Here is an 18,835-nt window from a genome sequence, read left to right on the forward strand (position 1 = left end):
TAAAGTAGAAAAAAGGGGGAAAAAGAAGAAAATATATGTGTGGAGCTGTGCTTGATTTCGTACAGTACATAATAATGGTGCTGTTTTAATGTGTTTACACTGCACGTGAAATAATGCAGTGGGTAATTTTATGGCTCTGAATATGGATTAGAATGTTTAACTCAATAAAAAGGACTTATATGAATAAAGGGAGAGCTGATAAGTTTTTCTGAAGCGCTGCTGCTTCTCTTGCATGCTCTTGTGCAGTACCTAAAGTCCACCACTAGGAGCAGTAAAGTTCCTTATGTGGGGATGAACACATGGATCTTTATCTGTTGTAGAACATTAGTTGTTGAAATAGGCTCTCTAAGGGTGTGATTTGCACAATTTTTGCACTTTTTGTTGGATAAAGTATGAATTAATTGAGAAAAATCATAGATTAACCAATAATGAAATGCATTTTGTAGTGCTGATGCAAAGATAGTCTGTATCAGCAGCTTTCACTATTTATTTACACTTTTTATAGAATAAAATAGTCATGAATTAACTAAGAAAATATAAAATAGATGAATCACATGATAGTAACTGTAGGTTGAAGTCCCAGAATAAATAGATAGATAGATTGATTTTATTGATCCAAAACTGGGAAATTGGGTGAATCTAAATGCAGCGGTTACATGTTCTACTTCATATGTTTGTAAATTCATGACCCTGCTGCTGTGCCCTTTGAGTTTTACCGGGTTAAAAGCTAATGTTAAACTTTCTCACTTGAATTTATGGAGCGTGAAGTTTGATATATGCTTTGTTCAGCTGATGCGCTTCACTGACACGAAAGCTGAGTGCATTGACTGGTAATTTATGCATGTATATAATATCTTCTATATACACTTCATGTGTTCTTGGTGCTTCTCAGCCTTAAGTTGCTAAAATAAGAACCATGAGAAGCCACATACAGACTCATATATACACAGCTGACTTATCTGCAGATGGACTGAGAATGATAAGAAATTATTACTTTTGTTTTGTGTTTCATTTTATGCTGTATGTCTATCTGTGTGTTCAATCATGTTGACTAAGCCAGAGGTATGAGGTGGAGGGTGAAGAACACCTAGAGGCCCTTAGATTTGTGTCAAAACTAGGTCAGATGATTTTAGCGGATCAGGGATGAATCTAACAAGTTGAATTCCAGGTGTGTCATGTTACAGAAGGTAGTCGGTTCACTGCCAAACGCTGATGGATGGCAGCTGTATCAGAGAGATTAATGTTTCTTTTTAATATTACAACTGTAAATAAGTAAAGTCTGAATTGATAATGAAGTGTGGTCTACAAATGTTTACCATTAAACTGTGTCTGTATGTGGCGTTCTGCTGTGTTTAACTCTGTAAAACCTGACCCATCAAAAACTAGCCACAAAATTCTAACTTTTTTGAAATCAAGATGTTTATTAGATCTTTTTTTTGTTGTTGTTGTTCATGATATATTTTTGTATCACATTTGATATACTGGTTGTTTTTATAAAGCACCTTTAATACCTACAGTATCAAGTTTGATACACACATTTTTAACACAATTTAACTGTGCTATAAAGTATAAATTATCAAGTAGCTATGCATAGTTTCAGTACATGAAGTACTTATTTAACCCATAAAGACCCAAACATCCACTAGCAACCAAAACCATTTGCTGATATATGAAGTAAAATTCCTGTTCATCCACTAATCCTATTAATCAGTGTGAATAATTAGTGCAAAAAGCAGGTTGTCATCTTTTCATGGTCATCAGATATGACCCATTTGGACGTTCAGAGGCTCTGTAGTTACCGTGGAAACACTGTCATCTTCTACAACATTGATTCACCAGTAAAACCCATGGAGTTTGATAAATGACAGTGGAAGGACACTCATGTTTTAATGTTCAGTTAATGATATATTTTACTGAAAAAGTCACTTTTATCTCCTTTTTCTCTGTTTATGATATAATAACCCTCAACTTTAATTTGAGCTTTATGGGCGTCAATAATGATCAGTAAATTAAATATAGGAAAATACCAAATTTTCACTTAAGAATGCAAAATACTGAGCGTAATATTAGAGTAAACGGTGATAAATCACTTAAGAAAAGTTAAAAATAGAGAAAAAAATCATTTGGGAACTGACACAAAAGTAACACTGGGTCTTTATGGGTTAAAAGAAAAAAACTCATCCACTGGCTGCAGTGGGATTATAATCCACCAGGGGGCAGAAAACACGTATTGGGTCACATATAACAGAATTTAAGGCAACTATTAATATTGTTGATAAGACAGAGGTCTCAGAGCCTGGTGTAGCAAATATGATACAAATGGTTTTAAAGGGTTGAAGTCACTTTACAGCCAAAACGTGATGAACCTCATATATCTGTGGGTGATTAAATCCCTCATAGACCTAAAGCACATACTGATCGAAAATATTTAAGAACTCTTGAACCACTAATCCTATCAATATGTTGAAGTAATTTGTATAAAATGCAGTTTCTTAGGTTTTTATCAAACTCAGATATGACCCATTTGGACATTCACAGGCTTCATAGTGAACATGGAAACAGTTATTTTCTGCAGCATTGATTTGTCAATAAAACCCATATAGTTTGACAAATGACAGTGGATAGACATGCTGGTTACCTTCAGCCACACTGACCGCAGGGTATTGTCATCAGTCCATCTGTCCAAAAACTTTGCCATGCACTGATAAATCAGGCCAAGGGTTTTCAAGTGCGTGCACATTGTTTTTTATGTTACCTTTGAATTTACTCTCAACATCTATGTGGTCAGTAAATGAAAATACCTGATTTTCACTAGAAATGCAAAATTTTAAAGATTTTTTTTTTTTTCCCAATTGAGATTAACCCTTTCATGCATGAATTATGAAAACCTTAGTCAAAATTTTTTTCTTGAGTGTTTTTATTCCTCCTTAGGCATGAAAAAAACAATGTGATCGAGTTTTTTTTTCTTTTCATGGAGTTGCATAATGTCCATGCATTTAATTTTGAAGTAAAGAAATGTGTTTACAACCCAGTATCAGAAAGTGAGATGAAAGCAATGAAATAAAAACATTTTAATGCTGCTAATCTGATGTTTTCTCACATTTTAACATATTCTAATGCTAGTTATTACTCACTTCATGGAGATAATATGCAAAAAAAAAACCTTTTTGTCTAACAAATAACAATTGATTTACACTAAAACATGTCACTGCAGATCAGGTTTATCAAGAACAGCAAAGTTACAGTAATGGTCTGAATTGCAGTGTTTGGGATGGTGCATAAGTGTCCACTGTGTTGGCTGATATGGAACTAAAACAACAAAATCCATGAATATACAAGAGAACAGCTGGAGAAGAACTGTCCACTGTGGTGACCACTATGCATGGAAGGGTTAAGAACCTCTTTTCCAAGGGAGTCCTGGCCAAGAGGCAGCATAAAATATAACATACAGTTACAACATGCAATAATTTACAGGACAAGTCAAACTATGAAAAACATGCGCAGGTCATTGAGTTAGTCTCTAGTACTTTGAGTTTGCATTTAAAAACATTCAAGGAGATCAGTTCAGTCAGTTTCTAGTCTTTAAGCAACATATTCCATGTGCAAGGAGCAGAGTAGACAAATGCCCTTTTACCCAGCTCTGTACGGGCGAATGGCACAAAGAGGAACAAATGTTCATTATAAAAAATGGTGATACAAAGTTTTAAATGTAGAGAAAAATTCATTTGCAAGTCAACACAAAAAAGAGTACATCTTTAGGGGTATATAGTTCTAAAAGCAGAAGCCAAATACTGTGGGATGTTATAGATTGTAAAAATGAGACAGGTTGAGAAATGAATGAGCTTTGCACACAGTAGTTATCGCAAAAGTCAAATACTAAATAAATATTAAGAAGCATAAATCGTTTCATGTTTTTTCACTTAAGATGGATTAGTGTTTAGTATGCGACGTGAACCTGGTGAGAAAAGCTGCATTTTTGACAGGCTACTCTCACTTTTTTATTTATTTTTTTTTTTTACTTTATTTATAGAACTTTTCAACATTTATAAAACTTTTCATTTCGCAAGTATGACATTTATGATTTCAAGCAATGTATTTATAATACAAAGATTGACACTAGACATGATAAACAAACAGAACCCAAGGCAAAACAAAACAAAACAAAACAAAAAAAGGGCAATACAAACAAGACACACATAAAGACAGTCAAGACAGTGCATTCTGATACCATTAAAGGAGGAGAGAAAATAAATAAACAAAACCGGTCAATAACAATATAAACACCTAAAATGTTTTTAAAGTTCCAGGCCAGGCAACATATTCACGCAGTGTAAAAGAGGCTCCCATATTTAGTAAAATTTATTGATAGAGTCACCTAGGGTGCACCTAATTTTTTCTAACTTTATATTAAGCATGATGTCTCTAATCCATTGATCGTGTGTTGGAGGTGATGAGTCCTTCCATTTGAAAAGAATGGTACGTCTAGCTAGTAAAGATGTAAAGGCCACAACTTTTTGTAGGTTAACTGAAGGAACTGAGTCAAGACTACTCTCACTTTTTAAAGGAAATTTGCACATTTAATATGTATTTTATAAAGCATAGAATCCCTATCATTAACGTCTGTGATAACAGTGAATGAGGAACTCCATATTTACATAACTAAACCCATATTAGACAGAATTTAAAACGTAGTCTACTGGTGTTCAGGGAACATAATGCAGTTTATTATAGTGATTTACTTGATGCAGGCCAGACACGGAGATTTTCTTATACTCAGATCATTATTTTTATTATATGTAATCCACTCAAAAAGGACTTAATATGCAGGTGAGAATCGTGAATATCTGGAGACACACCTCTGTTTTGGGGAAAACCCAGCGGCTCACACAGCTGCTGGAGGAGCGTCTACTACTAAAGATGAGATTAAAGTCTGAATAATTATCCAGACTGTCAAGAGTCTTAAGTCTGAGTCAGCTGTTCCAGTCTGCAGCACTTGCACATGAAACACTGCGATGATGAGCTTCCTCATTCTCCGGGACAGTATTAGGTGTTTCATGTTACCTGAAGAGCAGGTCCACTGGTTGAGGTGGAAATCTCCAGTCACAGTGGGGCTATTCTTAAGCCTTAACCACAGGAAACATAGACAGAGCAGAGCCAGGACTGCCCAGTGCAGATTACATGTGTCTGCTGCTGAATCAAACCACATCAGAGCTGTGGCCAAAACCCACTCAGCTGCTTCCACACTCATCCGTGGGGGCCCCAAGCTTCCACTTCACGATTCAGAGTATGAGTTTTCCTTTTTTAATCATACCTGAGCGAGGCGGGAGAGAGCGTAAAATGAAGGTTAGGTGCATGACAGGCCCACATTACAGCTGCTTCTCAGGGCGGCTTAGTTTGTCATCACACAACAGCATCTACTGCCCGCATCGTGATGAAGAATAAATTCCAATCTGTCAAGCCAGACAGCATCTTTTTGTACCACTTTCATGTGTGTGTGTGTGTGTGTGTGTGTGTGTGTGTGTGTGTGTGTGTGTGTGTAATGTGAATCTGGATTCCTGTTGCCATGCTATATAGTGGTTGAGCTCTGAAACCCAGACAGAGGCGTGTTGGAACAAGTTTGATAAGGGCTGGAGTCACTGCGCCTGACACACAACACTCCCACTAAGGACACGCCACAGCCATTTCTCTATGGCATGCAGAACAAAGTTAAACACAACGACATTCAAAGACTTCACTGGAGATCTTTTAGCTCTTTCATAATCCCTGCTGAGGAATTTGAGGAGTGTGGACAGATACAAAAACACCATTAATCTCGTTCATAGTGGTGGTTGATTGATTCCGTAATGCAATGCTTATGATGCACTCTGTGAATTTATTTGTCTAGACAAGGAGGGAGGAAGAAAACACATAAATGGGTTCAAGGAGATCACGCCGGTCTCTTTTTTTTTTCCTCATTCTGACACCTCATGGACGGTATGAATGAGCACAGGTGTTTGAGTGTATTAAAAAAATGAGTCAATGAAACGAGTCCGTGAAATCAACTGAATCGTCATCTTACGCCTTAAAAAAAGTAACAATTGCGTATTAAAATCGCTCCATCTGTGGGTGTGGGGAGGACCGTTAACCCTATAGGAGGAGTTTATGAAAATGTGCAGCGGGCTCTTAAGTGTTCTGCTGAATTGTGGTCTTTGTGAGCTTAAGCTGGGGTGGATTTTGCCAGTCTGTAAGAGGAACAGACAGGGGCTGTGTTTGAGTTGGTCACTTGCCCATTTGTGTTCTATTCACATGTATGGCGCCGTATTTCCACTACACAGACAGACCTGTATACAGAGGCCAGGCCTGTCATGTGGAGGGTGGCACAAGCCCTGATTGGCACTGGGTGGGTCTGTTTGTGTGGGTGTGGGTGTGGGTGTGGATTTGATCCCAGGTGTGGGGAGATTGTCGGACCATGTTACTTGGGCTTTTTTCCTATAGTCAAAGAGTAGTCACAGTTCGAGGGATTTGTCAACTACGACTTATGACGCATTGGAAAAAGACAAAAATCCAAGCACTCTAGTTGGTTAGAAAATTTAAAACGCTTTTATTTCATGTGGGCCTGTAGATTAATTCATAGGGGCTGGAGTTAAAAACACCTTACAGCTTATGACGGTTGTTAATTATTTAACCCTTTAATGGCGTTTGGGTCATTTTTTATTAAAAGAAAAATGATGAGTAGAACATATGTCACCCCTGTAAAACTACACAGTTTTAATCCCAACATTCCTGACATTTAGGCACTTTATTTTATTGTATGTGGGCCTGCGAGAAACTTCATAATTTTTGGAAAGAGGCTTTTAATTTATAGATTTACAAAATGTGTTATCCCTGTGGATCCAAAATGGTGTATTTTGCACATCTTCCCTGAGCAGTTTCAAGTAATTGGAAGAAAAAGGAAACTTTAAAATTTTTGTTTATTACAAGCTAAACGAGTTATTTCTTTGAAATGGGAAGATATTCAAGGACACACAGTGAACCAATGGATTAAAGAAATGTCTTCTAACCTAGCACTGGAAAAGCTGACGTACCTAGCTAAAGGAAAGATCAAAGAATTTTATAAGATCTGGACACATTTTTTTGCAATTTTTAAAATATCTGTCAGTATAGTCAACTAAGTTGTGTCTGTCAAGTATGTTTTGTCGCACTGGGAGTGGGTGCTATTGTGTGGGTGGGTGTTTTTTTGCCTGTTCTGAAAACAACAATAAATATATTTATGAAAAAAAAAAAAAAAAGAAAAATTATGAGTAGTTATTTTTTAATGACTTTTTTTCCTCTCACATCTTGATTATGTTACATCTTATTTTTAAAAACTTGCTAAAAACGAGTAGCGCTTTGATTCATAAATGTGATCTAGCAAAGGCAAGCGGCAAATATTCAACATATATGCATTTTATGTTGCTTGTAATTGGGATGAAGTAAACATCTGTTGAGTATTTTAACATTAAATTGTTTGATTATGTTGAATTAAAAAACCCACAAATGCAGTGGGTTCACCACACCCACAAACAATGGCTGAATAACAAAAATCTGAGCACCACACAAGGGTTAAATGTATACTGTATACTTTTGGTGAGTGGTTAGGAAAATGGTCTGAGCTCCTTGGATGCAGAGAAACATATAATAATAGTAGTAATAATAATAATAATAATAATAATAATAATAATAATAATAATAATAATAAAACAGAAATACATTTTCAAGTTATAACACAGTGGTAATGATTCTGAATGTGTTGCAGCAACAAGCAGGGAGTCTAACTTAAAAATCTGTTGATTCATTTATTTATTTATTTATTGGTTTATTTAATAGGGACCATGCACATTTATGAACATTGCTGTATAAAAAATACACCCATGTAAATATGCCAGAATTAGTAAAAATAACTACTTTTCATCTGCAGTCTCAAGGCAGGTGACAGACACAAGACATAAAACAGCCAACATTAATACATCACTAGTTCGCTATAAATTAAATTGATAATAATAATAATAATAATAATAATAATGGTGACATAGGCATCATCAAAACAAACAAACAAACAAATATAACATACTTCAAGAGGGTTTGGTGTTGTATTTATAGTCGAACCAGGGCCTGGTTCTGTGTTGAGGTTTTTTGGGGGGGGGTTTGACAGTTTTTATTTATGAACATTTTAATTTTGCTAAACAAGAACAAGAAAGTGAGGTCTAGGGATGACAATTATAGCATAAATGTTCATACATCTTTTTAATTAGTACTGTCACCAGGAGTTTGTAAGTTATACTTCTTCTCACTCCTTTTCGAAGATGTATTATATGTCTTATGTTTAAGTGTTTTGTTTATTTATTTTCTTCTGTTTTGACGTATATCATATTCGAAATAAATACATCATCAATCAATCAATCAATCAATCAACATAGACCTAAAATAAACAAATGTTCAACTAGAGACAAGGACAACAGTAGGTTGAGAATAGTTCAGATAAATATGAATAACTGGGTAGATGTGCACAGAGAACCGGTCTATTGAAATATAAACACATTTCATTGAAACATCATTATGATTGACTGTTAAGTTCTTGTTAGAAGAAAAGTAAGACGTTCACTGAGTTTGTGGTGGCTGCAAAATGTATGAAAGTCATAAAAAAAGTTCCAGTTCTGTGCAGAAGTGGAAATTTGATTTGATTTTCCACTGTTGGAGAGGCTTCATTTTCTGTCAGTGTAGGTCATCAAAACTGAACATCTGGCATCCTGGAGTCTGATGTTCTCTTTCCATGTTGGATAAATAGTATCTAGGTCACTCATATACATATTGGAGCTAAAATTTGTGTTTTCCACTGTGGAGCTGACACTTTGAGGAGACCTGCTGAGAGGCCTTCCTGCGGCTGGAAGTAGACTTTATGTGATGGGGGGTTGGGGGAGCAGAAATTAGCATTCTCCAACCAGCAAAACAACTTCTCCTTTTTTTTTTTTTTTTTTTTTTGCTCTCTGCTCTGTAGATTTCTCCTAATGGTGCAGACTCCCCCAGTAAACTTGGCACCTTTGTGACCAGTAACAGCGGGCGAGTTGTTCTTGTACAGGGCAGGTCCAAAAACCACTATTTTTGTAAGCCCTCCCACACCCGTCTGTCTTCCACTCCTTACTCAGTTCATAGGCATTCCAATGGTATTTATATTTCCCTCCAGAGCAGGGGGAAGTTGTGAAGCATTCAAACAGACATTGGATTCAGCTCAGCAAGGTGGGCAGTACTCCCACTGCTTCTCCACCATTGGCCTCTCCACGGTCACATGTCCTGCAGAGATAGACTGAAGTGTTGGCACTCCTCCCCCTAGGCTACGCTCCGCCGTCAGTCTCTTCCCTCACTCTTCACATACAGGCTTTTTGCGCCTATATGTGAAGTTTTCTCTTAGTGGGTGAGTGTGTGGGTGAGTGTACATCAACCAGCAGTGAGAGACTTAAGGAGTACAGTGTATTTTTAGATATGTTTCGGGAGCTCCCAGAATCCACAGGGAGCGAGTGTCTGGGCAGCATGACCCCAGAGACTCAGGATATCTACCTGAGAATGGATCATCACCGCAGACGCTCTGGGTACAGACTGGGACGAATCATTGCCAGGCAGCAACTACTCAAGAAAATCGCTGGAGGTAGGAGAGGTGTTTCTTCTAAAGTGACAGTTCGGATTGGGGTCTCATCTTCTTAAACTGGTCCTTCTTTGTCATACATCTAGGAATGTGAGAGTGACAGCTAAGCATGATGGTAGCTGGTGAATAAGATGCAACACATAGGAGTGAATATGAGAGCATGAATGCAGGATGACCTGGTGCCAAGTCAATGACGACATTGTTTTATTTTTGGAAACAATGAGTTAACTTTGTCAAGCGTTTCTTTTTTTTCTTTTTTTTTTTTTTCTTGTTCGGTTCGTTCCAGATTGAAAGATAAAAAACAAAAAAAAATTTAGTAGTGAAAACCTACTTTTGTTAATGGAAAAATAAAATAAATACAAACGAAAGCTTTAAATCATTTTTGAACAAAGCAAAAGAAATAAAAACAATTAAAGCAAACACTAAATAAATTAACGTTTAAGGTCATGTTTTATTTCTTTCTTCCTTTTTTAGCCTCCATAAATCAAGAATTTCCTTTTCATACAATGGTCAGCATAAAAAGCAGTAGAAGTCATGAAACTTTACCAGTTTTGGTCACTAACTAACACAAACTAAATCATACGTGCTTTTTTGCTACAGTTTTCAAAGCACAATATTGGGTCAAATTGTGAAATTCTATGAATTAATGACAGAATGAATTGTATTCAAAAGGAATGTTTGTCTCTGAGATACCAGTTCTACCTCAAAACACTAGAATACATTCACTTTTCATATTCCTTTCAGTGTAAGATTTATAAATCTGTTATATAATATAGTTACACATAAACATATGTACAGATGTGAAAACACTTCATCAAACATTAACCAAACAGCACAGTGTTTTTTTTTTCTCTCCAACTCATCTAAAAAGTATGTAAGATTTAGCACATTTAATCTCTGGAGCAGATAATGCCCAAAAAAAAAATGTAGGCCAGTGATATCTGAAAAACTACATTTAACCCTGAGACTAAAAACAGTCTAAAATAAAAGTACAAAAACTAAATCTACACTGAAAAGTAAAAAGACTACAGTAAAAAATGGCAAATTAATGAAAATATCAAAACTATAATTATCAATGGTAATAATTCTTGGTCCAGATAAAGGTGAAAGTCAATGGATATAACCTTTTTTTGGAGACAAACATAGTGTTTATGTGTTCCATTACATATAATACAACCTGAAAGGAGTCAAAGGTGCAGCTGTTGTAGTAAAAAAAAACTACTATTGACCAACAATAAAGCAGATAAGTTATGTAATAAGTGGACAGCCCAAAGTGTAAACAAGAGATATCAGTGGATATGAGGCCTGACACTTTTACAAGCCCTCTGCTCATTTGTGGACTGCTATATTTACCAGGAGAGTCGTACTGGTGTCTTTTTTTTTTTAAACCATCATAGGGTCTGACCTCTCATTTAGCTTTCTCCTGACCATGTGACCTGCTTCCTTTGCATTTACCTGGAGGCCTGTATTGTTCGGGGGAAGGGCACGCGTAACAATAGAGGCAAACTTTTCCCACTCCCCTCCCTCCTGCAGGTGTGACACCCTGACGCTTTATCAATGGGTGGCTGCATTTCATAACACAAGACGCTTCTTCATAAAGAGACGTAGCCATCACATGGTAACACGCAGCATTGTTCTCCCGCTAATCAGAGCGTGAGTCAGGTAATACAGATGACATTTCTTGTAACATCACAACACGTTCTGTGATCACAGTAGACTGATTACTGTTTGACTGAGGTCAGATGCGTGTACCTACGCTTCTTCTTTGGAGTTAAATGTCCTTGATCTGAAGTTAGCAGGCATGTGCTGTCATGCGAACTGGCATGCGTTTTCAGATTACAGATGTCTGCTTTGACAGCAAACCATCAATTTAGGACATCTCTGACAAGGACAGAAAAATGTACATGTTTGAGCTGTGCTTTGGAGAATCTCTTATACAAATTAGTCGCTTTTCCATTGGACGTCTGCGCAAAACTTCACCAATATTTACTACATGTCAAAAAAACAGAAGTGCGTAATGTTGGTTTTTCCATTGAATCACAAATGCAATGATTTGTTTATTTATTATCGTGACCTAACACGAGAAGTCATTCCATAAACATGGCAACAAACGTAAATATGGTGTCGATTTACAGATATATTCATTATTATTATTATTATTATTATTATTATTATTATGATGATGATATATTACCCCTCTATCTCGTATTAAATTAAAAAATGATTGGGTTTCCTGGTGTGTCCACACATAGCGCAATATGTTTCTTCTTCTACTTCACTTGTTGTAACATCTGTCAACATCCATTTTTTTTAATTCACCTGACTCTAGTAGCGAAAAAAAGTCTTTCCGTTGCAGTTTTGCGTGATATACCATTTGCGCTACACCCGAAAAACCACCTCTTGCCAACGCAAAAACTTTTAATTGAAATATGAGACTTTTGGTGAAATTGTCGTTTTTCCGTTAGGTAAATTTTTATGTTATATTTGCGCAATTTGAGGGTCAGTAGAAAAGCGACTATTGTTAGCTGTTCTCACAGTGTGTTCAGTGCAAAAACTTCTTAAACAGAGCAAATTGTCACCTTACTAAAATAATTGCCTAAGTCATTTTTACGGATTTTTCAGGAAACACAAAAAATGATGATTTAGGTAAAAAAAAAAATCTTGCATTTTTGTGAATTGGCAATTATTTTAGGAAGGTGATGATCGATAAGTATTAGCACCTAAGTATTATGTTTTATTACTGTATTTTTTAAATAATACTACTGTATCCTCCTGAGACCCAGCAATGCATTTTGTCCTCTGTAGTGGACAAGAGCTTCACGGCTTTACTTTAAAATAAAAACATAAAAAATGTCCCCTGAAAAGGACATAATATTAATTTTTTTTAAATGTATCTGAAAAAACTGTTGCATCATGCTGTTTCCAATTAAGGCAATTATTTAATGCAAAATGGCAAAAATGTTTACTTGCTGGGTCTCAGGAGGATATTTATTACATAGAACTGTTTTCCTAATGCTTATTACCATCAGTACTTTATTTATGTGCTTTATTTATTATATTATGTATCATGTCTGCAACTATTACATTTATGGAATGTGCAGCTGTTTCTCAAAGTTTAGAAGAATATTCAGTGAAATTTTCCAATTATACTAATGGAAGTGTATTTACATTTAACCAGTGTCTGGGAGCATTTAAGTGTTAAAATGAACTTCCATGAGCTAATGAAGCAACGGCTGTAAATCAAAGTTAATCCTTGTTTCCTTCTAAGAAAGTGAGCGCAGACTTTCTTCTCTAGGTGTCTCCTTCTGTTGCGATTTCAAACAGTCTCTTTGTTTCACATCTTATTCTACTAAACGTTGGTTTGTTTCCTGCTGCTGTAAGCGATTAGGCAATTTTAACCAATCCTTTCCTTAATTTTAGTAATTATTGTTTTTCTTAACATGCCGTTCTAAAGTGGGCTAATTGTGGAATTCTTTCACATTGTGCCAATCTTTCGAGAGCAGAGTTAGTTCTTTTCACAACATTTCCCACCTGGTGTGTTACATACCTGTGTGAAGCCACGGAGGTAACGGTGATGTAGTATTTTAAATGTCCGACTGCAGAGTTTCTAAAGCTGTAGGATTGATCTCCACGCGTCACAGTGGCTCCTACATTCCAGCTGGCCAATGCTGTTGACATAGCAGGTTGAAAGTGAGTGGGGGCCATGGTGACAGGCACTCACTCATGTATTGTTTTACACCAAATTCCAGGGAAGCCTGTGGGGTCTTAGTCATGTTTCCGATATGATGGCATTTCAAAGTCACCAGAGTGTGTGTGTGTGTGTTCTCAGTCCACTGTGGTTAGATAGTGACAGCAGAGTGGGACAGACAGATCATCCAGTGGTTGTTATTGTTCATATTGTCCTCCCAAACATGACGTCTGGGAGAATATATGCATATGAAAAGAGAACTTTAAAGGGGTCATATTGTGCTAAACCCACTTGTATTAGTCTTTGGTACATTTATTTGTGTATTTGGACCCTAATACAGGGTGTACCAAAAAATGACCCCCAGTTCCGCTTTTGATAATTTTTGGAATTTTCTTTTATGGACGTCGGTAGGTAGGGGATTGGTGGATATATGTCCAAATTTACAGACCCAGGTTTTCATGCATGAGTGAGCAGGGGCAAATTGCGCAATCCAAGTTAAAATTGGTTTTAAACTGGCTAACCCTAACCCTAACCTAACTTGGCCTGTCCTCAGTGACATTTTCAGGCTCAAACAAGTTGAATTAACTTAGAAAGGCAGGAACAGCTGCCATGGGTAAAGAAATGAAATTGACATAGTGGCCAAAGTGTTAATGCTGTAACCTGGCAATTTTGTGAAAAACAAGATGGATCTTCATTGTCCCCTCCCATGACCTTTGATTGGATTTAAATCCCACCGCTACTTCGCACAAACCAGTTTCTGTACAGGGTGGGGAAGCAAAATTTACAATGAACATTTAGCTGTTTTTTCTCAGCAGGCACTACGTCAATTGTTTTGAAACCAAACATATATTGATGTCATAATCATACCTAACACTATTATCCATACCTTTTCAGAAACTTTTGCCCATATGAGTAATCAGGAAAGCAAACGTCAAAGAGTGTGTGATTTGCTGAATGCACTCGTCACACCAAAGGGGATTTCAAAAATAGTTGGAGTGTCCATAAAGACTGTTTATAATGTAAAGAAGAGAATGACTATGAGCAAAACTATTACGAGAAAGTCTGGAAGATACTATTAAAGAAGAATGGGAGAAGTTGTCACCCGAATATCTGAGGAACACTTGCGCAAGTTTCAGGAAGCGTGTGAAGGCAGTTATTGAGAAAGAAGGAGGACACATAGAATAAAAACATTTTCTATTATGTCAATTTTCTTGTGGCAAATAAATTCTCATGACTTTCAATAAACTAATAGGTCATACACTGTCTTTCAATCCCTGCCTCAAAATATTGTAAATTTTGCTTCCCCACCCTGTACATTTGGACAAATATCCACCAATCCCCTACCTACCGACGTCCATAAAAGAAAATTCCAAAAATTATCAAATGTGGAAGTGGGGGTAATTTTTCAAAATGAATAGTTTTTTGTCATACACCCTGTTGTTCAAAAAGGGAACTTGAATCTCCTATTAGGACCACCATCCTTTTAAGCAACATGTGTGTATCCAATATCTAGTCGTCATCTCTATGATGTATTTGATTAGTCATTTTTACATGTTGACTTTAACCTATAAAGACCCAGTGCTACTTTTGTGGTTTTTCTCTATATTTAGCCTTTCTTAAGGGGTCATATTTTGCTAAACCCACTTTTATCAGTCTTTGGTTCATTTATTTGTGTATTTTTGGACTCTAATAGTTCATCAAGTTTGAATTTGAACCCTCCAGGTGCTGAAAAAGTTATCTGTAGATTAATTCCGGCAAAAATCAAGTGGATTTCTACAACCTGTTTCAATTCCTGCTTAATTTGTTACATTTTATAACTAGTTATGTCACAACATTTGCACATATAAGGTCAAGACTTCTGACGAACATTTGTCCGAGTACGACATAATTGTTTATCAGCTGCAGCGGTTGTAGTAAAAACTGAAAATATGTCCAAACTTCAAGCAGATTACCTAAAATATACAGCTGTTGGTTATATTAACGAACACTTAAGTGGCTGAATGGACAGAAAGCACGGCCAACAACCTGGAGGGGGTGGGGCATGAAGTGGGTCATTTGCATTTAAAGGGCCAGCACTTAAAATGACCTTTCTGGTGTCATTAGTCAGAAATAGGGTTGAAGATGGACCTGTGGAGTTGAATTAATGCAGAATTGAGACCCAAGCATAGCATTTAGAGTTTATGTTCGAGGGCCGTTCAATAAGTTCATGGCCTCACCCAGAACAGAATAACACAGACTGATAATTTATGCTTTATTTTTCAACATAATCTCCATTTACAGCAATGCACTTGGTCCATCAATGTTCAAGCATCACTATCCCATCACGAAAGAATGCAACATCCTGTATTATAACAACCAGTATTTCTGGGTGAGGCCATGAACTTTTTGAACAGCCCTCGTAGACCACAGGGAAATGTTTTAAAATGCATAATTCCATTTTTAAAAAAAAAGCTCAATATCACTCCTTGAAGATATGCTCCTGAGATTGTGATATTGAGTACTGAGTGCTGCACATACATTGGGATGGTTTTTTCAGAGGAAAGGGTCTGTTTTTATTGTAAAGGAATGTCTCTTTCCATGAAAATATTCCTTGCGTTTTGGGGGAGTATCCCATACTTCATCACCCTGGAAAAAGACTGATGCATTTCTACAGATCTCAGGTCTTTTTGGTTTGTGTGCCTTGATTTGGCCCTGCTCTGCTCATCTGGAGTCCAGATTCTTCAGATATCTGCAGCTGTCCAACCTACTCATGTGTCAGTAAAAGGAATGTTACAATTCCATACTGATTGCAATATGTGCCATCTATAAACTTTAGTGCAGCTGTGGTAATTGTATTCAGATCTGATAAGAGAAAGTCGTTGTTTTTTTATAAAATGTCAAGAGATTTTTGTGTTTAATAATCTTCTTGTTAGGACACATTTTCAGTATACATATCCTTTCAGCACAGGTATAAGCATGTCTAATTTTCCAGTTTTCCAAAAACCAACTAGCAACAAACAAAAATTTTAACTAAAAAAAGACAGAGAGAGAAAAGTAGTAACCCCTATCCCCCCACCCACATTGGTCCACATTCCCTTAATTACAAGTGTTATAGCTGTTATGTTTTCATGTCAAGAGAATTTGAAGCAAAAATGTGGATTATATGCATTTTAATTAACTTTTTTGAAGACTAGTCTCTTTAATTTTGTTAGGAAGAGGTGCTATATACACTGTTACACATACAGTATGAATAAAATATTTTTACCTTCTCTCATGTGATTTATTCTTGATTAATAAAGTGTAACTGGAACTCAGTATGTGGTTATTACACCTGGTCAAAGGTGATTACTGAAGTAAACAAATAAGAATAAAAAGCGGAATGTGTCTGAAAACAAAGCTATTCCAACTTCATGGGCAACAGTGTATAAAGGCTATGATGTGTATGATGTTAGTCAAAAGTCACAAAAGTCAGAATGTTTTTAATATTTCCATAAATATTTTTTGATGAAGAACCTAAAAATGCACATTAATTCCATTTGGAAACACATTCAATGCACCTTTGTTTTTGTCATTTACTATGTAGGATAATATCAGGAAATGAAATTGTGCGTTCAATTTTAACAAGAAATATAAAACGTATAAAAGTGACACTCAAAGACATTTTATTTTATTTGATGTTACTTGCTTGCATTGTAAATAAGTGCGAAACTGTTGTACCAGTAGTGCAAATTTGCTTAGTTTTCAGATGACAAATGTTCATCCCATTTCTGCCCAAAAACTGCATCCAAACATGATAAATTTGAATGTTTGTGAGAAACTGAAGTATTCACTAAGTAAGAGTTCCTGTTGAGAAATTTCTCCTTCCTCTTAAGCAAAATAAACTCTTAAAAACCCTCTTGGATTTTCTGGAAAATGCACCATCACAAAGTGGAAAACAGGCTTGGTTCTCTGGGTGCATGAAAAGTTGACTTTTTCGAAGCATGTGGTTCTCATGGGACAGTGACATAATAAACACATGATGAATTTACAGAATATGATGCATTCCTATAGATTAAAATATCCATGAGAATAAATGGCTCATATGAGGTGAACCTTAAACATTTACAGCAGTAAAAAGAATTGACACACTAACAAGCACCATGTTCTTGAACGATGAATACTTTGATTATTTTTACCCCGCCCCCCGAAGGGGAGGCAAGGGGTGTTGTTTTTGGTTCGGTTTGTTTGTTTGTTTGTTTGTTTGTTTGTTTGTTAACACTCTAGCAGCAAAACTATTGGCTGAATTCATACCAAATTGGGTTTATAGATTGCCAGTGACCCACAATAGATGTCATTACATTTTGGGAAAAGTAGGTCAAAGTTTATATTTTTTATGATTTTTTTTTTTATCTCTTTTTTTCCCATTTACTTATAATGGCTGACAATTCACATGTCTGTAGCAACAAAACTATTGGTTGAATTCGTATCAAATTAGGTTTATAGATTGCCAGAATAGATGTGGTTACATTTTGGGAAAAGTAGGTCGAAGTTTAAATGTTTTATGAATTTTCAAAAATATTTGTTTTTTCCCATTTACTTTTAATGAGCGACATTTCAAATGTCTATAAAAACATAAATTTTGTTTCAATTTTCTTCAAACTTGGCACATGTATAGAGGCAGTTGATATGCTGACATCAGCACATGTATAGACATGATGACATCAGCTGAATCGATGCCGAAATAAGCTACAATACATGCGAGTGGTGGGGTTTGTTGTGCCTGGTACCAGCTGTTTAAGTATATTTTAGCAGATGATTCCTACTTATATAAGGTTTTGAATTAGGAGTGTGCAATATGATGACATTAAATCATGAAGGATTAGATCATATCGGCGATCAGACAAAGCAGAGAGATCATGGAATCGTCTAGAATATGTTGTAGTCAGAGCCAAAGTGTTCAACAGCTCTGGATGGAGTTATATGCTGACGCACAGACGCATCACATTGGTTCACGTCACATGCATTTCAAGACAAGTTACTTCCTACAAAGAACTCCACTTCCATCGTATAGAACTGGTTTGGCTTTACACCAAACAAAGTACAAACAATAGTAATTTGCAGACTCACCAGCCACCTGTTCTGTAAGCCTGGAGTATTTGAAATGGGCATTTCCTCATTTATATTTTGTTCTGTATTTTTTAGTTGTTGTTTTTGTTTTGTTTTTTTACTTTTGATATTTATTGAACCTCAAAAACCAAGTGCACATTAGTTTTTATGTTACTAGAGTGCACTTAATCAGAGTGTTGTTGTTTACATTTTAATATGTTTATGTTCTTGATACATGTTGGTAAAATTGCGCAAACTATTTAGCTGAATTAAAATTGTTCTGGAAGGTTGTTTAGGCTAAATTGTCAGTTTTATTGTTTTCTTTTAGAGCTATGTTTTATAAAGGGAAATTGTTTGGTTGCACTGTTCAGAAACTTGCAAATTAGTCTCAAAGATCAATTTAAAGAATCGTGATAAAATCAAGATTG

General features: G+C 36.1%; 1 protein-coding gene across 4 annotated transcripts in view; it reads left to right on the forward strand.

Moving 5' to 3' along the window:
- The window catches only part of stard13b (StAR related lipid transfer domain containing 13b), a 124,071-nt gene that overhangs the window by 64,567 nt on the left and 40,669 nt on the right, over positions 1 to 18,835 (forward strand). Inside the window, exon 1 of one of the 4 annotated variants that reach the window (XM_030151797.1) lies at positions 9,363 to 9,658. The exons of the other annotated variants lie outside the window; for them this stretch is intronic. Within the exon in view, the coding sequence (XP_030007657.1) occupies positions 9,496 to 9,658 (163 nt within the window). The 5' untranslated portion in view covers positions 9,363 to 9,495. Of the gene's footprint in view, positions 1 to 9,362; positions 9,659 to 18,835 lie in introns of those variants that run through there. 4 annotated transcript variants of the gene reach the window in all.

The sequence above is a fragment of the Sphaeramia orbicularis genome, chromosome 13 (genome assembly GCF_902148855.1).
Source record: "Sphaeramia orbicularis chromosome 13, fSphaOr1.1, whole genome shotgun sequence".
Taxonomy (NCBI): domain Eukaryota; kingdom Metazoa; phylum Chordata; class Actinopteri; order Kurtiformes; family Apogonidae; genus Sphaeramia; species Sphaeramia orbicularis.